This window comes from Indicator indicator, chromosome 3 (assembly GCF_027791375.1).
Source record: "Indicator indicator isolate 239-I01 chromosome 3, UM_Iind_1.1, whole genome shotgun sequence".
NCBI classification, from domain to species: Eukaryota; Metazoa; Chordata; class Aves; order Piciformes; family Indicatoridae; genus Indicator; species Indicator indicator.
In genome coordinates, this window is record NC_072012.1 from 24,346,271 (window position 1) to 24,369,050 (window position 22,780).

The 22,780-nt window shown below is 39.8% G+C and overlaps 1 protein-coding gene across 1 annotated transcript in view; it reads left to right on the plus strand.

The window, feature by feature from the left end:
- SLC2A13 (solute carrier family 2 member 13) overlaps positions 1 to 22,780 on the plus strand; it is a 135,118-nt gene that overhangs the window by 76,767 nt on the left and 35,571 nt on the right. The window contains exon 5 of the mRNA XM_054399721.1: positions 22,512 to 22,675. Within this exon, the coding sequence (XP_054255696.1) occupies positions 22,512 to 22,675 (164 nt within the window). The remainder of the gene's footprint in view (positions 1 to 22,511; positions 22,676 to 22,780) is intronic.

Genomic DNA, 22,780 nt, shown 5'->3' on the forward strand with positions numbered 1-22,780 from the left:
GGAACAAATTAACTGCAATTCAAGGACTAATTTCTTCCTCCATGGCATGAATTTCTTCCCCTGTGACACTGCTCTTCAGTCTGACTGCTACATTCACTGTCACAAACACTCCCCGGAGGTTTCGGATCAGAATCACATCTGCTGCTCTGAGTCATAACTTCATCCTATCTGGTGGGGGTTTAGTGTTCATTGGACTAATTAATGATTGAGTACAGCAGTGTGGCATGACTTTACTGTTTAGCCATCTCGGTTAGCTGTATTGAAAATTCAAGGTATGGGCTATTCTCTGTAAATGAGTGTCTGGTTATATGCAAGATTTTAAACAAGAAGCTTTTTTATATTGTTTTTATGTCAGGAAAAATACATTGTTTCCTATTATAATCTTGCTTGAGCTGTAGAGAGGCATCTAAACCCAGCAAAAACTGTATTTGTGGAAGGAAATGGCCAGGTAGAAAACACTTTATAAGGGGGAACCTTTGCTTATGTGAAATCAGAGGTGGTGTGAGGAGAGAGCAGTGAAAGAGGGAGCGTGGAGCAAAATACAATGATGAAATTGCTGCAGTTGCTTTCCTTAATAAAGTGAAACAACATGTAGCACATAATCTGCTTCATTGTGGCCCTGTGGTTTTCCCTTGTAAAAACAAGCTCCTCACAGGTTTGTCCTCAGCTCTGCTTAGGAACCTATACTGCTTTTCCAGGCTTTGAGTGAAAGTGCTGAGAGGCACTTTGTAATTCTTCTCAGGATAACACAAGTGCATAAGTAATTATTGTTTATATACATTATAAATCTAACAACAGATAAATGTTAAAATTGTGTTAATTCTTATGTATCCACAATGATGTACATCATATATCCGAAGTCTATAGGCTTTTCTCCTCTGGGTAATTCTAAAGGTTTGAAGAAAGGATAGAAAATCTTAGGTTAAAGATACATGAGACTGATAGCATCTTAGAATGTTCAGTAGTGAACAGGTGCATCCTCAATTAGAGCAGGTTGCTCACAGACCCATCCAACTTGACCTTGAATGTTTCCAAGGATGGGGCATCTACCATCTCTCGGGGCAACCTGGTCCCTACTCTCTTCTTAAATAAAATTCTGTAATAACTAGTCAGAATCTACCCTCTTTTAAACCATTAGTTCTTGTCCTGATACTACAGGTCTTGCTAAAAACACTGTCCCCATCTTTCTTATAGGACCCCTTTAAGTACTAAAAGGCTGCAATAAGATGTCCCAGTTATTTGGCCAACAAAGTACCTAACTTTTCTGTGACTTGCACATTAATTAATTTGATGTTCTTGTGACACAAGAAAATGTGAGCAAATTTTCTTCCATGACACATCTGCAAATATCTCTAAAGAACATTGAAGAGAGGCAAACTCTATAAAGGGCATGATTATTTGGTGTATGCATACTACTATTCAATATATTTTAAATGCTGTGAAATTTTTGAAATTGCAGTCTCTATAGAAAGGTCTGCCACATAAGTATTAAGATTTCAATCTATTTTTCATAGATTTTGTCTCTGATTTTTCCATGCCCCCTATGTGAGAGTACTAGTAGCAAAAGCTAACGTTCCTTCATATTTCTTGTTTGGAAACCGTATTTGCCTTTTCATAAAACTATGCAAGTTCTGATTTTCTCCAGTTCTCTGTTGCAAGCCAGTCTCTTTATGCCTATAATAAGTATTGACAGCTCCCATCTCAACAGTTATTTCCATCAAATGCAGACTGTTAAATCACTCACATTTCAGTGTCAGCCTGAGATAAGGACTTGAACGAAAAGGCAGCTGGCTTAATGTTTGTGTCTGGAGAAAATGTCACTGAGTCTGGTAAGCGGTAACAATAGTCTAAAGCAAGAGCTTCATGTCAACCTTAACCTTCAGGGGATGCAGCATTCAAGGATAAAGTAGGTGTCCTTTTGGCTTCCCTCAGAAACAGTCCTGATAAAAATCACTGAGAAAAGGGTAGAAGTGGTGCTTGCTTCTTTCCGACATGATGACACCACAATGATTTAGTCTTTAATCTACTCTGAACTAGGCTACTTCAGTGTAAGTTGAGCTCCAGCTTATCCAACACAGAGGTCTCTGTCTGCTAGACTTGTTCCCATGGGCAGAACAGTTTAGTGTAGCCTCTGGGCTAGGTGTGAAAAGCTTAACATAGATGATTGATTTTTTTTTTTTTTTTTACTTATTCCTTGAAGGAAAAGTTGTTAGGTAGGTATGCTGTGCATTTGTACAGTTAACCACTCAGGAAAATTGGTGTTTTCCTTCTTTGTTGTACCAGTCTTGGTATTTCCACAGTGCAGGCATTTTACTTGTGTTATCTGTTGAAAGCTATGCACCTTCACTATGCTTTTCCCTCTACAATGCAAGCTTTCTTACTGAACCTGGTTCTTAAAAGAATAAACCAACCTTCTCAAAGCAAAATCTCTATGAGCAGTAGAGGTTCATGGTGTTGGTGTGCTAATGTTGTCACAAGTCAAGGATTAGTGGCGCTTCCTCATTAGCTCACCTCTCCCCATCTGTCAGCATCCATTTGTTTTTTTTGCCCTGTCTTGCAAGCTTTGTGGGAGAGGTGATTTAATTTTTCTGTATTTGTAAAGCACTTAGCACACCAAGTCCTTTGCAGTGGTGGAGACATATACTTCAGGAATGAGACTATGTGATGTTTTGCTTCCAACAGTGTAATTTTGCAGACAATTCTCTTCTAAGTAATTCTTTTTGTCCCAGTATGGAATCTGATGATCTGATTTCTCCCCTTCTCCTTCCCCCTAATGCTCGCTGATGGAAAGCTTGCTTTGCCCTTCCCAAGCTTCCCTTCTGGAAGGAAAGTCATAGCCTTGTATTGCCAAATGTCACAGGCAGCGGCTTTTGCACTGGCCACAAATATCTAATTTTTCTAACAAAAGTAGTCTGTCCATTTAAAAGAAAAAAACTCCAAACACATAGATAATGTTTTCTATTTATTGCAGTGAGAGAAACAAGGGAGAAATGGATGGTATATAACACCCTTTTTAATAAAGGAAGTTGAACATTTAATTCTTTGTGAGATGATGTTTATATGTCACTTTTTTTTTTTTTTTTTGCCAGTGCATGTGCAGTCTGGTAACTGCAATGTGAGTGTTGGTGTCTAAGGGTATAATAGTTGCTAGACTTTAACTTTTGACCCCAGAATATTAGTGGATTTTATTGCAGCATGTTTCATTTTGCAGTTAAATAAAGAACATTCATGACTGTCTAGTAGTATATTTGAGAATTTGACAGTTCGGGTATGATAAAAATTTACTGATCTCTCTGGTATATTGCATTATGTTAAATACTGTGCACTTGTTGCAACATCCTGGTACTCAGAGTTGTTTACCAGAGAACACTAAATATGCCACTAATTGCAAAACTGCCCTCAATCTTCTCAATGTTAAAACAATGTGCAGGTCAATGAGTTAGTCTTCTGCAGAGAGCCAGGCTTTTCCCTGTTTGGGAGCCATGGGCCTGCTGAAACCCCAGTGTTCACAGAGAGCTGAAAATAACAAGACCCAGTTTTGCATGATGTAGAGAGGTGCGGAAAGTCCAGGGCTGAAGCTGGATGTCAGACTGAGAGAAAAGGGTAAAATTTTAAGCAAAAGAATGTATATCTACTATGTGCATTGTAAAGCCAGAAAAAGAAATAGCAACTTAGTTTTGAAGAAGTTTTATTTCAAGAAGTTTGTTAACATGTGTGCACATTGAACTATGGAAATAAAATGTGTTGTTGCAGGGATGCGATATTAATGGAAGTGCTGCTATGAGGAACAGTGAAACTGCATGTGTACAGGAGAGACTCTCCACTTTGTTTACGTGTATTGTTCTTCTTTTGCCAAGGATCCCCAAACAAGCTTGGGTTTGAAAAAATCAATCTCTGTCTCTCTTAGAGCTTACTTGGGTTTATACTGGATATTTTTTCTTGATTTGTTAAATAGATTCCTGGATGGAATTAAGACTAAATAAAGAGCCAAAAAGAGTGAAAACAAAGACAGCAGTTGTTACAGTGGAGAGCTGGAATCCCTTCTCCCACAGTGACAATAACCAGGCTAGCTCAGTCCAGAAGCAAATGAAACTGTATTTACAGGCAGAACTACAATCTATGATGAAAAGCAATGAATATGTATAAATATACACTATTCACAACATTTACAAATATGTACAATCAACAGAAAAACACAACAAAGCCCTCTGGCCCTGAGAGGGGCTGTGCTTCTTCCCCTCCCCCTTCCCAGAGCAGGCAAAAGGGAAGAAAGCCAAGAAGCTGAGAGGATTGTTAAACTTAGCTTGTCAAGGTCAGTATGTGAGTGTGTGTTATCTTCAGCCAGAGGACAAAAGAAGCAGGCAGACAAACTGAGAGTGACTGCGAGACTGTACCTTGTTTAGAGTACTGACTCTTAAACATTTCTGTCTCTCAAATGGAAGTGTTTAGAATAATCATTATTTTGCCTTCTTACATCCAATAGTGATTTATTTACGTTCTTTCACGTTTCTGCTTGAACTTTGTGAGGAAAAATAAAGACACAGCCTTAAAACCATCACAGCAGTCAGTAGGGAAAGCCAGGCAGAAGCACAAGAAAGTGTTCAGATGAATAGTGGAGTTTTAGCATGTTCTGTTAACTTCTATTATGTCAGCATGGGAGATACTCAGAACAAAGAACAGAAGTTGTATCCTTTAAAAATGTTTCTTTGTATCAGATAGTAATAGATCATCACATGTGTGATGGATTGTTTTACAGCCTATATTTTGCTAACTTTTTAGGTTTTTTTGTCAGCCAGTCACTGTTTGGCTGGCCCTGTGTGTGACTCATCCATTGCCATCCATCTGACTGTACTTCTAGAAAATTTTGTGCAACACTCAGAAGTGGGTTATGACAAAACAAATGTCAGGTGTGTCTGTTCAGTGAACTGCTTCTGCTTTGTATTTTTATAGTTCTCCATCTTCTATTTGCCTTTTGATTCTCTTGTAAATGAAAATTTGTGCTCAAGACTAGTGATTTGAATGTTCTCAGGCAAGAAGGTCTTTCCTTTGTGACAGTAAAACTCATAGAAATTTCATTTGGGTGATGGGTTTTCTTCTCAACTTCGTTGTTCCTGCCACACTTGGAGAAGAAAGGAACTTATATTCCAGTGCTATTTCTACAGTCCTGCTTAGCAGGCCAACAAAGCCAGTGCAATGAGGCTACATAGTTACAGTCCTCAGTTATCTGATACAGAATATTTTGCGAAACAGTAAATCATCTGTCTTGTACACCATGAAGGCAGTCATCTTCTGTCAGCTGGACTGTCAGGTTGAGGTGCAGTTTTTACTCAAGGTGGTATTTCTAATAGGACCTTTGGGAAGAGTTGACTTTGTCTGAAAGCTGATGCCTGTTGCCCTCTAATTGCTACTTCATTAAAATATTTCAGTTCAAATTCTTGCATGCCTGTAAGTTCTCTAGATACCTGTCATGAAGATTCTCAAATGTAAAGTAAAATTTTGTTGAGTGTGACCTTTTTGAGCAAAATCCTCGTTGCAGCATTGAAAGTTGTCAAGAAGACTGGCTTTCTCTAGAGAGCTTAACAAAGTATCTGATAACAGAATTTCATCCATATTCTCATTTGAGTTTTTATACAGTTCTGTCATCATAATAAAACTTACGTTCTGATTTCTGTGAAACCTCATCTAATAGGAAATTGTAAGTATTCACCATTCAGTAGAACCTACTGGATTAAGTGTGAACATGAAACAAAAGGCATTTGTTTAGACATTACAGATTGCAAGCAGTACAGAGATCAGCTGCAGCAGCTTGCGACAGGCTGCCCAGAGGAGTTGTGGAGTCTCCTTCTCTACAGATCTTTAAAACCCACCTGGATGCATTCCTGTGTCACCTGCCCTAAGTGATCCTACCTTGGCATGGGGGTTGGACTTGATCTTTATAGGTCCCTTCCAACCCCTCCCATTCTATGATTCTATAAGATTGTATAAGTATGTTAATAAGTATGTTTATAAGTATATTAACAATAAAAGAAGAGCTAGGGAGAATCACCACCCACTCCTGGATGTAGGAGGGAACCTGGTGATCAAAGATAATGAAAAAGCCGAGCTGCTCAACAGCTACTTTGCCTCAGTATTTGTCAGTGACACCAGTTGCACCATAGGGGTTCAGCCCCTGGAACTGGAAAACAGGGACGGGGAGCAGAAGGCAGCCCCCACAATCCACGAGGAAATGATCAATGACCTATTGTGCCACTTAGATGTGTATGAGTCTATGGGACCAGATGGGATCCACCCATGAGTAGCTGAGCTGGCAGATGTGCTCACCAAGTCACTCACCATTATTTGTCCACAGTCCTGGCTAACCAGTGAGGTCCCAGTCAACTAGAAGCTAGCAAATGTGGCACCCATCTACAAAAAGGGTATGCAGTGGTGTGTGCCTCCTAGATTCTGTCCCTTATACAGGGAAGCACCTGCGCCTCATGGGTGAAACACTGGACCATACAGATGGGGAGTAGGGCATGGATAGTGCTGTGCTGGGTGGTGCAGAAATCTAGAGCAGAAGTGCAGCTCTTGTTTCAAGAGACTGCAGTTTAAAAATACAATAGAATTCTAGCTGAATACAGAAAGAGTGTAAGGAAATAAAACTTAAGGTATGAAGAATAATTGGATAAGGTGAAATAGGATAACTAGGATACAATGTATTAATTTAACAAATAAAAACCAAGCTGTAGACTAATCATAGATATTATTCTTTCAACAATTAAGTGGTTTTGCTATAACAAAAATATGTTGAAAATTTTATTTATCTGGAAAGTTTTTCACATCAAAAACTTTTAGTTCATCTTTAATTCAGGAATAACTGGGATTGCTTAAGAATCATCAGATAAGTAAAGGTCTAAGCAAAGATGATGTGACAGAGGGTTGTGAGAAAAGGTACTGTACTGGAAAGACTAATGAACCTTGCCTCAATTAGTGTTCTTGTTATAGTGAAAAAGGTTTCTTTTTTGCTAATAAAATTGAAAAAAAGTTAGGATTCATTGCCATTGGTGACAAATATGGGCTCGAAATCAGAAAATAGGTCTTGACTGCTGGAAGAGGATAGTTATGGAGCATAATGTAAGGGGCAGCTGATTTTGTGAAGTGAATTGTGGTTTCCTGCAATAGTGAAAGATTGATTTAGGAGCTTCATTCTCATCCTTTCTCTTAGATGAATCTCAAGAAAGTTAGAAATGATCTGTGCCTGTCTGATTGTAAAAATGACTGAGCAGCCTTTTAGCTATTGAGTTAATATGTAGTGAGTGACCTAAGTTGGGAGGAACATCTAGAGATCATTTAGTCCGCTTTTCTGTTCCAAGAAGAGCTACCTTCAAAGTTAGGTTAGGTTGCTTGGGGTTTTAGCCAGCTGAGATTTTAAAATTTCTTAAGGATGGATTCAGCCTTCCTGGGCAACCTGTTTTGGTGCCTAACCACTCTCATGGTGAAGAACTTATTTTCCTGATTTTCAGTTGGAATTTCACTTCTTGCAGCGTGTGAGAATTGTGACTGAGATTGACTGTGGTAGCCCTGCTTAATTTGTGGAAATATCTGTAGTCTTTTCCAGACTACACGAACCCACTTCCCTTGTCTGTTTCTCATGTGCTTTATTCTTTTCACCTGGTTTGATACTATCAGTAATCAGATCTTTCATGTTTCAAAATTATGTTAGATCTCAAAGATGATAACTTCCTACAAAACTATGCAGCAGGCTACCTGCATTTTAGCTTTTTTTATTTTCAGCACTGTTAAATCTTGTAAATGTACACCTGATACAGCAGAACAGAAGTAACATGGGAAATCCTAGGGCCCTGTTGTCATGCTGAGGTATTCATGTGTGAGGTATATGGCCTCAAGTTCTGCCAAGAGAAGTTTAGGTTGGGTATTAGGAAGAATTTCTTCACTGAAAGGGTTTTCAGGCATTGGAAAGGCTTGCTCAAGGAGGTTGTGGAGTCCCCATTCCTGAAAGTATTTAAGAGTGGGTGTAGTGCTTAGGGATATAGTTTAGTCAAGGACTTGTCAATTTTAGGCTAAGGATTGGACTTGATGTTCTTAAAGGTCTTTTCCAGTCTAGGCAATTCTGTGATTCTGTGAAATCTTTCATACAGCACCATGTGCTCCTTAATATGTAAAAGTTAAAAGAGTGAAAGATGATCTTGAGACTACTCTTACTGGAGTCTGAAAGGTAATGAAAGACAATTTTAGCTTCTTAACAATTTAGGGGAAAGATCTGGCTTTCATCTTCATTGCCCTGAAGAACAACCTTACTCCCTTACTCTTCACGTCCCTCTTTTCGAGATCTCTGGTCCTATTAGACATTTCCTAAGCTCTAATACAGACCTCTATTGGGTACTTTTGGTGAGCATTAGGAGGACTGATCAACAGCTACCTTTGTTTTTCTTTTCTCTTTTCCAATTGTTTTCATTTATTACCCACATATGAATCTTCTCATGGGATTGAGGTAAAGATGTTTTAAAAGCTTCTGCAGGGGAGGAACGAATACAAAGAAATGAACTGACATCTCCAAGGCTATAAAGTCATAGAACCAAGATTAAAATTTCTAGTTTTGATCTTGGCCTTGAGGTGGCATGACAAACTCTGAAGGACAGAGAATATAAATTGTATGAAGTCATGCTGTCCTTGTATGTGGAATAATTGGTCTGAATAGTGTAAGCTGCCAGGGATTTAAAATTTAGCAGCTTAATTAGTTGTAACAAGGAAATGATAAACATGAAAGGGATCTTTACCCAGAGGCAACACAGGAAAACAGACAGCATATATGGGAAGTATTTCTTTGAAGCAGCCAAACACAAAGACCTTCCTGTATCTGTCCTCTACTAGATGTTCACAAGTAACAGAGAGAAGTTAAAGTGTAGTTTCAAAAGGGACTCTTAAAAATATCTGTCATAGAATATTTTTTTAGCTATTGAATGACTGTGTTAGAAATTTACATGCAATTCTATCTTAAATTTAGTTATATATGCATTTTCCAGCAGCTTCACTGAATTTTTAATTCAAAGTGTATATAAGTATTTTACATAACATGTAGCTGTAAACAATGTCATGTACATCTGTATTGTAATGTATATATGGCATACATGGTGTACATAGTAAGTTCTGCCCTATGTGATCAAGTCATAAGGACATTTTTTAAATGTTATAAATTTAGAACAGAATTTCCCTCTCAAATAGAAGCATACAGTGTATAACACTCTAGAGATTTATGAAAAAATCTATTGCTTGTTCTAGGTCTTCCCACCTGATGATGCTATGTTTTTGGATTAAACTTTTTGGACTGGAATTAGAATCCAGTTGTTCTCACCTATGCATCTCCACAGTATGTATTTAGAGCACAGAGTGAAACAATGTGGGTAGACAGAGGTCTAACTTGAGAATCTCAGGATAAAGCACCAGAATTTGAGACTCATGCTTTGTTTATTGGGAGAAAAAACAGAAACCCATGCTTGGGAGGCTTGCAGATTACTTTGTAGCAAGAGGCAAAATACTAGGCTGTTCAGACAAACTGTACTGTTGAAAAGTGAATTTCAAAAGCAGCAGAAATCAAACCCTTAGGGTTTTTTTATTGTGATTTCTATGCCATGTTAACATTGCTTCTATGGTTTTACCTGTCGTGAACATGAGGGGAAAAAAATCTATGTACATTGGTCATACAACTCTAAGGAATGTTATGGATCTGCCATGATTTTTTTTATTTCTCTGCTGGAACAGATGAGATGAAGACAATGGAAAAGAGTGTGTGTAATAGAAGCAGACACTGCTAAATTAATACTGAGATTACATGCATTTATGTTTGCTGTACAAATAATTTTGCTTTCTTAGTATGTTGAAATCTAGCCTATATGCAGTCTATATAGGCTGCATATACACAATCTGAAATAGATTGCAAGGGTAATATTTGGTTGTATGAATAGTAAAACCTGATACTTGACTACTCAATTAAAGTACCACAAATGAATGGCATGAATTTAAAAGACACGTAATAGTTGCTATTTCTTGGTATTTGGTGCAAATATAAATTCCTGGCTGCAGATGTAGACTAGTCAGTTGAGGTTGTGAGCTTGGGACATTTTTGCCAAAACCAGTACTCTAACAAAAGATCTTGTCTGCCACCACAAATAACGGGCTCAGGTGGCGTCACTCCAGAATTACTCTTTTTGGTTTGTTTTTCAAACAGTCCTGGAATGACTCTTGAGAATATGGGTACATCTGTGCATTTGAGCCCAGGGAATACTTTTGTGCCAGTTATTTCCCAGAAGTACTTTTAATTTTTTTTCTTACCTGGGACATATGCTTAAAATTGTTATTAATAAGGGCATTATGCAGTAGTGACTGCAACTATGATGTATTCACATGCATATATGCATGATTTTATTCCTCATTGCTCATATGGAGTTTTCCCTGAATGACTGTGGGATTGGTGCCAACAGAAAAAAAAATACTTTTTTTTTTAGTGTGACACTGTAATAGACTAATTCAGAATGAGAAGAAGTAGGCTTCCACCACTTATTCCAGCATCAATGGGTGTATGTGCTAGGGTCATTACGGTGGCTCTAATAGCCCCTCCCTAACAGTATAATGATGCTAGAGTCTTCTTTGTCACACAACTGGCTGCATTGCTGTGTGCTTGGGCCCTGTCATCCTGCACCATGTGCAGGGCCTTTGTTAACCTCACTTAATTTACAGATGAGTTTTTCCTCACTGAGTTGTTAACTGTTGACTTTGTAATTTCTTCTGTCCTCTGTCTAATTCTATGTACCCATCATAGAATCTATGATTCTGGAATATATTCTGGTATTGATTACATCTTGTTGTGTTTGTTTGTTTGTTTGTTTTATTGCTGGAATCACTTTCCAGTCAGTCATCTCAGTAGCCTGACTCTAGGTTAAATTATTTTTTTTCCTTTTGTGCATTCTCTTGCCTTTCCAGAAGTGCAACCCATTGTCTGGCCTGACACTTGTTCTTCCAGAAGAGAGGAAGGTGTTGTGTACAAGTATTTGAAACCTGATCCAAAGAAACCCAAAGCCTATAAGAGATTAGAGGACTTTGTGTTGGTTTTGAGCTGTCTAGCTGCTCTAATTTTAAAAGCAATATTGTCTCTGGCCACTTGGCTTTGATCATTGGGACACTGAGACAAACAGGAAGAATGCTGCAGGCTTCCTCAGTTTTCAAATTGACACTAGCATGCAGCTCAGTGACCTAAGAAAGGAGGCTTGATAATTAATGATTCGTTTCTACAAAATAGGCACAACTCAGATTTAAAAGTTCTTAAGAAATCTGTATCATAAGATCAACGAGTATCTTAAATAAATAGCTTGATAGCTACAAAGTTACATTTTTCTTGGTGATCACAAGACACTGCAATGACTTATTCATTATTTTAGACCATTTTGTAAATTCTTAGCAAGGTTTCATTGAACTTGTTCTCATGGGAGCTCTAAAAATGCTAAGCTGTGTAAGAGAAACATTATTAATGCAACATCTTCTAACTAAAATTGAAAACAATAGAATATTATTCACATTTCACATGTGAATTAATATTTGTAGTGTCACTGGAATATTAATTATTTTTTATCTGTGGACAAATGATTTTGATAGTTGATGTGATTGTGTTAGATGTGATTGCATTATGGAAATAAAATTCTTCATATGGAAGACTGATGTTTTAGTGAGATACTTACAGGTTTAAGAAATTTACAAGTTGGTTTTGGTTTTGTATGAACATTTAAAATTCTGTACACCTTTAGCTTCATAATTGTACGTTGTCTGTAAGTGAACTTATTTAAGAAGCTAAGGCAGTGTGAGTTCATAGAAATGAAGTTCATGGAGGTGGTTCCTGTGTGTATCTGCTGAGATTTCATAAAGTATCTTTAAAATACAAGAATTGGAGGAGTGAATGAGAAGCTGGAGGTTTGTTATTTGGGGTTTCGTTGGGGTTTTTTGTTTGTTTTTGTTGTTGTTTTGGGCTGTGTGTTTTTTTAATTATTTTTTTTTAAAAGTTAAGTGAATAGCATTCAGAAATTAGAAGATGGCAGAAATAATCTGCACTGTACAAGGAGCGAAATGGTAGGATGATAAGAAAACAGGAACTTGATAGAGCTTCTGGAAGGGAGGAAAAGGGTTGGGAACTGGTCTGAGCATGGGGATAAGTGAGCAGAAATCAAGAATCAGTAGCAGAGTAAATGGTAAGTAATGCGGTCACAGCTAGCGTCTCTCTGTACTGCAGTGGGGTTGGACAAAGACAAGGTGACTTTTGAGGGTTTCTTCCAACCTGATGCCATCTGTGAATCTGTAAAGAGCTGTGAAGATTTGTGTCATTTCATTACACCATCAAAGCCCAAATTAGAGCTCTGCATCTTCATGGCTGTGAGATTAATTTCTTTAACGTGCATTCTACATAAAGTACATAAAACCTGTCTTCTCTGTGCAGATGCAGTACTGTCTCTGGTGCATGCTACAGTACCATGGTCTTCAAAGAACTGGCACAAAATGTTAGAGAAATAATTTGTGAGCCATCAGTCCTATCTAATCTAGCTTCGTTCTCCTAAGTAGTTGTGCAGTGCTTGTGTCCTTCTACAACATACATGTAAGAATGACTATTGCTAAGGGGAACAGTGGGACTAATGCTTTCAGGATTGAATCATGCATCTTGGCCATGGAAAGGACTATTTTTACACAGACTTTAGTATGTAGTTTCCAGTTGTATATATTGATGTTATTATTCTAAATGAATATGTATTTTTCATATGTATACAATGAGGAAAAAAAGCAAAGAAAGCTCATAAATTCCAGTAGTAGCTGACAGTACAGTACCTTTAGGCAATTCTTTCATTGCTGTCTAACAAAATGTGAAATGGCTGTCACAGGAAGCTGTACTGTCAGGGTTACTCAAAGCTGTTATGTATAAAGCTCCACAAAACATATGTGGGTAATCTGATCCTGCTGGAGTGAATGAAATAACTAGAAGTACAATAGTTCGAAAATGCACTATCTGAAAATAAGTGCTTTGTAAACTGAGTAACACTTTGCCTTGCTGGCATGAAAAAGTCATTTTTTTCTTAACTGAATAATGACTGAAAGATCAGATCCTGTAGGGAACACTGAAATTACTTTTTTAAAAACACTTCATAGTCCATTTATTAACACTCAATTTTCCTTCTGCCTGCCTGGAAGGCAAGTCTTGGACATTTAGCATGATTCAATTGAGGTACTAAACCATGGATAAAAAGATGGGGGTTAAATTGTGATGTTATGTTTCTATTATTCATAAGCAAAAATTAGAAGTACTGTATTCTTTTCACAAGAGATAAAGATTTAGCATAGACACTTTTTCTTCAGAAAGCATCCATGAACTAGATTCAAGTAAAAGACAGAAGCCAGTTTCTTTTTTTTTTTTTTTTTTTATTACCTTTTGAGATCCCATTACTCCCAGCTTGCTATCTCCTGGCTCTTATAGTAAAAGTACGGTATATATAGTCCCTTTGCCTCTGGCCTTGGCCTAAACAAAGGGGCTAGTTCAGTTATATATTTTTTTTTAAATTACTTTGTACATTTAGCAAGTCTACTGATTTTTAATGAATTTTGATTTCATTTTTTGGGATCCCAGTCAGCTTATGGCAGGCATTAGTGCTTTCAGCATTAGAACACCCTGGAATATTAAACACAATTTAAATTGGACTAAAGTTGTCAGCATAAGTGAATAACTGAACAAGGTCTATTTTGTGAAACACCTAGGGATTTTCCTTCCCCATCTAATTTCCCTTACTAATTTGTGGAGCCCACTTACCTACAGTGAGGCTCTGGAGTGTCATTATTCTGCTGCAGGTAGCAGTGGTGGATAATTGAAATAGTCATCTGTCTTCCTCCTCCTTCCCAGCAGTCTCCATTTGTAAAATAGAGATGAGGGTGGTGATCTTCTTTCATAAAGTTTCTGTTGAAGAGTTAAACACTTCTATATCAAGTGATGACACCAAAGACAAGGTATAAAAGTTGACACTGCTTTTTTTTGCACTGCTAAGCATACAGGTGTTACAGACTCCCACCTATTTGTTCTGTGCTGGAAACTGCATCTCTGTTTTGGGAATAGGAGGAGAATGGTCAAGACTGTGTTCCTGCCAGTGCTTTCATTTAATTCACAGAATCATGGAATGTTAGGAGTTGAAAGTGACCTCAAAAGATCTTCATTTTCATACCCTGAATGGTTGGAAAGGTCCCTTCCAACCTGGTAATCTATGAATCTAGCCCAATCCCTGTGCCAGAGCAGGATCACCTAGAATAGGTTGCACAGGAACATGTCCAGGCAAGTTTTGAATGTCTGCAGAGAAGGAGACTCCACAACCTCTCTGGACAGCCTGTTCCAGTGCTCTGTCACCCTCAGGAAATTTTTTTTCGATATGTTCACATGGAACCTCCTCTGCTCCAGCTTCACCCCTTGTCCTATCGCTGGACATCACTGAGCAGAGCCTGACTCCGTCCTCCTGACACTTGCCCTTCACATGTTTATAAACATTAATGAGGTCACCCCTGAGTCTCCTCTTCTCCAAACTACATAGACCAGTTCCAGCACTGTCTGTTACTCCTCAGTTTAATGCTCCAGTTGAATTCAACCTACTTACTCAGTGGATTTAACAACTGGGTTCTGTCCTCGAATTCACAAGGCACTTTGTTAAAGACTGTGATGGTTTGAAACTGTCTTTTTAATTTTTCCTTGCAAAGTTCAGAACAGAGAAAGTGAAAGAATGTAAATAAGTCACTATTGGGTGTAAGAAAGCAAAATAACGATTGTTCTAAACACTTCCATTGGATAGATAGAAATGTTTAAGAAAGTAGGCATTCTGCACATTCTGCGTTCGGCAGTGGGGGCAGTTGCTGGGCTGTCTGGCTGCTGTTTCTTCTTCTCTTCTGGCTGAAGATAACACGTACTGACCTTGGCAGCTAAGTTAACAACTTTCTGCTTAACTAACTCTGCTTCTCTGTCCAGGAGGGTCTGGGGGGGAAGCTCCTGGGAGAGGGAGGCCCCTTTGGGAGGATCCCCTTGGGGGGAAGCAAAGGGAGATCGATTGTGCTTTTTCTGTTGATTGTATATATTTGTGAATGTTGTGAATTTTGTATATTTGTACATATTCATTGCATTTCATTGTAGATTTTAGACTCTGCTTGTAAATACAGCTTTTCATTTGCTTCCAGACTGAGCTAGCCTGGTTATTGTCGGTGGGGGGGGGAATTTCAGCTCACACCGACACAAAGACTTATGTAGAAGTTTAGTATTATTTTTCTGTCTGACATTTTCATTTTTTTCCTTTTAAATAACAGTTCTAACTCTGCCTTGTATTTTACCACTTTTCTATTATGGGGGATAAAACAATTTGTCACCCACCTAGTTTCAGATGAGACTTGTGAAAGACCCAGAGAAATGGGTGAAATGACAGTGTGAAAACACTCTGACTGGCTTCAAAGATGTATCTGGTGCAGAGCAAAAAGAAAAAACCCAAATTCAACCAACCAGCCAACCAAACCAAACTAACCAAACAAAAAAACCCATCCCAGACGAAAACCCAAACAAAGAGACAAACAAACAAAAAGAAGAAAGAAAAGGTATTAGATATTTTCAAATCTTACAACAGTATTTTCAAATGACCTAATAGCAGTGTGAAGCAAGGAAGGAGGTACGGTGGAGTGTCCTTGTATGTTGGAGAGTATTATGAATGTCTAGAACTTGGTGGTAGTGAGGATAGGGTTGAGGAGTGTTTATGCGTAAGAGTTAGGGGAAAGGGCAACAAGGCAGATGTTGTGGTGGTAGTCTGTTATATACTGCCCAACTAAGACAAAGAGACAAATAAAATATTCTATAGGCATCTGGTAGAAGTCTCACAATCACTTGCTCTTGTTCACACAGGGGACTTCAACTTCCTTGATGTCTGGTAGAAATAAAACACACCAGAGAGAGCAGCCCTTAGGTTCCTAGAGTGTGTGGAGGATAACTTCCTGACACAGCTGGTGATGGAGCCAGTTGGGAAAGCCTGGACCTGCTGTTTGCAAACAGAGAAGGTCTTTTGGGTGGTGTAACGCCCTGGGTTGAGATAAAAAGCTTTACTGGAAATGCTCTAATGCACAGTTACCTTAGGCTATTTGCAGAAAAGTGCAGCAAAAGGCAGAAGCAGCAGTAGAAGCCAGTGACCTCCCATACACCCTGACCCACAGCCTGCCTAGTGAAAAAGACCAACACCCCAAAACCTGGAAACTGGAAGCAGCAACTGGAACAGGAAACCTCTCATGTTAGTCTGAACTTCAAGCCCCATAATACTTTGCTCCAGCCAGCATCTTCATTTTGAAGTTGGCATGATACCAGCAGATGCAACTCAACCCATAACAGTCGTGGAGCAGATCATGTGGAGCGCCACTATGCCATATGTGCAGGGCAACCAGGTGATCCAGCCCAGTCAGCATGGGCTGATGAAGGGCAGGCCCTGCTTGATGAACTTGATGTCCTTCTATGACAAGGTGACCCACTCGTCAAGGTGACAGAAGGAAAGGCTGTGGGTGTTGTTTACCTGGACTTTAGTAAAGCCTTTGACACTGCTTCCCACAGCGTCCTCCTGGAGAAACTGGGTACCTGTGGGTTGGACGAGTGGATGCTTCATTGCATGAAAAACTGGATGGATGGCCAAACCTGAACAGTGGTGGTGAATGGAGTTAAATCTGGCTGGCAGCTGGTCACAAGTAGTGTTCTCCAGGACTCAGTACTAGAGTCTGTTCTCTTTAATATCTTTAGTGATGATGTGAATGAGGGGATTGAATAGCCCCTCAGTAAGTTTTGCAGATGACAGCATGTTGGGTTGGAGTGTTGGTCTGCTTGAGGGTAGGAAGGCTCTACAAAGGGGCCTGGGCAGACTGGAACCACAGTCCAAGGCCAGTTGTATAGAGTCAACAAGGCCAAGTGCCAGGTCCTACACGTGGGTCACAACAATCCCATGCAGTGCTACAGGCTTGGGGATGACTGTCTGGAAAGCCACCCAGCAGAGCAAGACCTGGGAGTGTTGGTCAACAGGTAGCTGAACGTGAGCCAACAGTGTGCTCATATGGCCAAGAAAGCCAACAGCACTTTCCCTGTATCAGGAATAGTGTGGCCAGCAGGAGCAGGGAAGTGATTCTCCCCTGATACTCAGCACTGATGAGGCCACACTTTGAATACTGTGTTTAGTTTTGGGGCCTTCACTATATGAAAGTCATTGAAGTGCTGAGAAGAGAAGAGCAATGAAGCTGGTGAATGGTCTGGAGAGCAGCTCTTATGAGAAGCAGCTGAGGGAATTAGGGTGGTTCAGTCTGGAGAAAAGAGGCTTAGAAGAGACCTAATTACTCTCTACAACTACCTGAATGCAGGTTGTAGTGAGGTGGGTGTTGGTCTCCCTAGTAGCAAGTAACAGGACAAGAGGAAATGGCCTCAAGCTGCACCAGGGAAGGTTTAGATTGGATGTCAGAAGAAACTTCCTCACTGAAAGGTTTGTCAAACACTGGAATAGACTGGATGACCAGAGGTCATCTGGTCCAATCTATCTGCCCAGGCAGCAGGGGTTAAAAAGCAAGGTAAAAGATTAGGCAGACACAATTATAGATGTAGGTGGTAAAGCAGCAGAGTAACTGCCCAGATCTCAAGACTGGTATCCCTGGTTGTTCTGAATGCAACCTATGCAAATGGAAACTTGTCACATCTCCCTGATTACTGTTGTTGTACTCCTGAAATCCATGTGGAATTAGTTCAAGACTTGTTGAGTCACTTGGATATTCAAAAGTCCATGGGACCTGATGGGATTCAACCTAGGGTGCTGAAAGAGCTGGCAGATGAGCTGGCCAAGCCTCTCTCCATCATTTTCCACCAGTCCTGGCTCACTGGAGAGGTCCCAGAAGACTGGAAACTGGCCAATGTGACGCCCATCCACAAGAAGGGACGGACAGAAGAACCTGGGAACTACAGGCCTGTCAGCCTGACCTCAGTGCCAGGGAAAATCATGGAGCAGATTGTCTTGGGGGCAATCACTGCGCACCTGAAGGATAGCCAAGGAATCAGGCCCAGCCAACATGGATTTAGGAAGGGCAGGTCCTGCCTCACCAACCTGATCTCCTTCTATGATCAGGTGACCTGCCTGGTGGACGTAGGAAAGGCTGTGGATGTAGTCTACCTGGACTTCAGCAAGGACTTTGACACCGTCCCCCACAGCAAACTCCTGGCCAAGCTGTCAGCCTGTGGCTTGGACAGCAGCACTGTGAGCTGGGTTAGGAACTGGCTGGAGGGCCAGGCCCAGAGAGTGGTGGTGAATGGTGCCACTGCCAGCTGGCAGCCTGTCACTAGTGGTGTCCCCCAGGGATCAGTGCTGGGCCCCATCCTGTTCAATATCTTTATTGATGATCTGGATGAGGGGATTGAGTTCATCATCAGTAAGCTTGTAGATGACACCAAGCTGGGAGCAGGTGTTGATCTGTTAGAAGGTAGAAGGGCTCTGCAGAGGGACCTTGACAGGCTGGACAGATGAGCAGAGTCCAACAGGATGGCATTCAACAAATCCAAGTGCTGGGTGCTGCACTTTGGCCACAACAACCTCATGCAGAGCTACAGGCTGGGGTCAGAGTGGCTGGAGAGCAGCCAGGTGGAAAGGGCCCTGGGGGTACTGGTTGACAGCCGCCTGAACATGAGCCAGCAGTGTGCCCAGGTGGCCAAGAGAGCCAATGGCATCCTGGCCTGCATCAGGTATAGCGTGGCCAGCAGGAGCAGGGAGGTCATTGTACCCCTGTACACAGCACTGGTTAGGCCACACCTTGAGTACTGTGTCCAGTTCTGGGCCCCTCAGTTTAGGAAAGATGTTGAATTGCTGGAGCATGTCCAGAGAAGGGCAACGAGGCTGGTGAGAGGCCTTGAGCACAAGCCCTATGAGGAGAGGCTGAGGGAGCTGGGACTGTTTAGCCTGGAGAAGAGGAGGCTCAGGGGTGACCTTATTGCTGTCTACAACTACCTGAAGGGAGGTTGTTGCCAGGAGGGGTTTGGTCTCTTCTCCCAGGCAACCAGCACCAGAACAAGAGGACACAGTCTCAAGCTGTGCTAGGGGAGGTTTAGGCTGGAGGTGAGGAGAAAGTTCTTCACAGAGAGAGTGGTTGGCCATTGGAATGTGCTGCCCAGGGAGGTGGTGGAGTCACCATCCCTGGAGGTGTTCAAGAGGGGATTGGACGTGGCACTTGGTGCCATGGTTTAGATAGTCATGAGGTTTAGGGTGGCAGGTTGGACTCGATGATCTTTGAGGTCTCTTCCAGCCTTCTTGATTCTATGATTCTATGCAAATGGAAACTTGTCACATCTCCCTGATTACTGTGATGTGCAGAATCTGAAGCTGAGAAGTTGAACCACATTATCCAGCACGTCAAATAAGTCTAACCAAGGGATATTTTTACTTCGCTACTTCTACAGCACCTTGCCAATGTGCCATTTTCCCCATCCCCAGGCTTTGTATGATGCTTAGCAGGGCCATAAGCATCTCTCCTGTCATAAAGCTTCAACACCTGGAGCATCTGTTGTCTTTGACTCCTTCAAGATATATCAACCTCTCACTGTCTTATTTTCATTTTCAGTACTTTGGCATGTAATAAACTGAGAGAATGAAAGGAAAGAAACTTTGCTCATGCCCAGTTGCAAAAACAAAAACAAAAACAAAACAAAAGAAAACCCCAAACCTGTAAATCTGTCAAAATTGCCACCGTTTGGGATTTTCTTCCATATTTAATCCTTTGCTTCTTGGCTGTTGCACTGCTTTCCATTTCGCTTTGTATTATTTCAGTAGCATTGAGAAAAAAAAAAAAAAGATAAAGGGTTTCATTATCTCTAGGGACTGATTTTCTGGGACTGAGTAGTTTGAGTAGCTGGACAGTGATTTCCAAAGTGTTGTGCTAGAAAATGTCAACAAACCCTTGCAAAGCACTTCCAAAGTACTCTTCTTTTGTTTTCTTAATAGCAAAAATTCAAAAATTTAAATGTTTTCAAGATGTTGTAAGATTACCTAGTTTTATTCATTGGTTTTGCAAAAATTACAAATTCTGTCCTAAAAGGCTGACATCTTTAGGCAGAAACTTTACTGGAGTAGACTTGATATAATAGAGGGCCTGGAGCAGCTTCTTGTGAAAGATGGGTGCAATCAGAACTGTGATGGCAGCTTACTGGTAATTTTTTTTTAATTGAAACCTGCAAAGCCTGTCATGGTGTGCTGCTTCTCTGCTGCCAAATGAGCTAACCTGGGAACCCTAGATGCATCTGGAAGACCTGCTTAAAGTGGGGAATTCTCCTTTACTTCAAACATTGGATGTTGCTTTAAAAAAATACTGTTGTTTTAAAGAAGAGGGAGGAAAGTGTTTAAGAGTGCTTAGTTTCCTCCAACATTGTATATTTTCAGTATGTAGTCAAAAGAATTAGTCTGAGGATTCTTGAATGTGAAAAATCTTTCAGGTTGTTTGTTTTTTTTAATGTACAGCAAACCTTGATAGAAAAACGTCTCAATTTTGATATCCTTGTAAATTAGCAATATTAAAATCTTTCAGAGTATATCCAACTCATTTCCTTTGTTGGCTTTGTAATTGTCTGTATTTATTTGGTTTCTAACATATAGTACTTGCTTAAAAATCTAATGATACGCATGTACATTTGTAATTTTCTTTACATTTTAGAAAATATGCTAGGACTATACAAGTTGGTCACTGAAATGGCATTCCCTCCAGAAGCTGCAGTAATCACTGTGGTTGTAATATCGCTACCTGACCTTTTTCTGCCACATAAGTTTTTTCTTTGTCAGCAAGAAACTAGACATTATCAGGCAGTTTGGTATAAAAATGACCATTCTAAAATCCATAAACATAAGAAAATTTATTTAGTAATTATCATAATCTATGAAAGTATTCTTTTTAATGTTTAAAATTAGATTACTGTGCCATAATGAACATGAACATTGCCTAACACCTAGACTTGGGAAGCTTGGCATTTGGATCTGCAGAATCTAAATTTCCCTGTTGTTTTCCATTAAAATCAAATATGTTGCTTTTGTATGGATAAACAGTAAGCTTCAAGTTCAGAATATATAACCAGTGACTGCAATAAGCAACCAGAAGGAATGTTGGGGGCAGAAGGTGCATATATATGCCATACATTGCTGCTGACAAGTGGCAATTTCTGACTTCCCAGTAGAACTGGGTTTGAAGAACATTTAGATGACATGGAGTTAAAAGTGGCTTCCTCAAGTCTTATCTGGTGGAAATAAATAGGAGTTTCCTAGGTGTCAGCAAGCCAAGACTTGGCATTGATTTTATTGTCATATTAGATACTGATTTGAAATGACAAGTGGTTTACGCTTAGAATATGGACCACGGGAATTTCTGGATCACACATCTGGGTATTAAGACCACAAGTGGACATTTAAAGCAAGCTTCATTCTGCAAAAAAAAAGAAGGAAAAAAAAAAAAGAGCTTTAACTTTTTGATGGTCATTTTACTGTGTTGCAGCCCTTTAAGTGCTAGATGTTTGAGGGCTTGAATATTCAGTATTTCAGTCAGCACAAATTAATAGAATAAGATGTAAAGTGTTTCTACAACATGAACAAAATTACTCATGTTTTCTTGAAAGTTTATTTACCTTTCACCAAGAACACAGGCACAACATCTGTGTTGATCTCTGTGAGTGGTAGACAGCTTTCTTTTTCTTCCCTTTCATTTTGCTTAGATGATTTCTTTATGAGTTCATGTTTGTGTGGAACAGTTGATTTCTTTTATAGAGAAGCAGAGGATTCTATCAAATGCTCCTGCTGGGTGCAGATCCACACCCCTGCAATGTGGGGTTAAGCTTAAGGCATTTCAAAGCAATTGTATTCTGGTTAAGACAAAATCATGATAGAAAGGGTTTTGGGTGCTTCAGTGGCAGTGAAGTGAAACTGCAAATTCTAAAACCAGGAGGTTGTAAGTGTCACTCGCAACGTGTGGGATGCCATAGATTAGTTCTTCGTGACCTTTAATGGGAGTGAAAATGTATTTGATTTTTCATCTGTCTTTGTCTGGATAATAAACAGAATACTAAACTTCCATGTGTTTTTGCAGAAAACGATAAAGACACACAGCAACAGCTGGATTTGAAAGCCAGATGCATTGAAATTAAAAATGCAAACCCCATTTCTAACAGAATGTGATTGACCATTAAAAATATAAACAGCCAGGAGAATGGCAATTTCACCTCTTCATGTTCTCCAGTAAAAACTAGTCAGGCAAAAGTTATGCCTTGGTTATTCCTGATTTCCCATGATAATTGAGTATTAGTCTGCAGCTGCATTATGCAGGAGGTCACACTTGATATTTGTTATGACCTTTTTCGATTTAAAATCAGAAACTATAACATGAGCCAAACTGAAATCAGCGATGTTCATATTTGTCTCTCCCTTCGCTCACAGGTACTACAGTGCTACCATTTTGCAGATGTCAGGAGTTGAAGATGACAGGCTTGCAATCTGGCTGGCTGCACTGACAGCATTTATCAACTTCATTTTTACTCTTGTGGGCGTGTGGCTTGTTGAAAGAATGGGTCGCCGGAAACTTACACTCAGTAGTTTAACAGGTGAGTGTTTGGTTAATGTATTTTATTTTCCTCATAATTATTACCAAAATTAAAAGAAAATTTCAAGTGCCATTTTTTTCAAAGTAGTCCTCTTTAAAATAATAG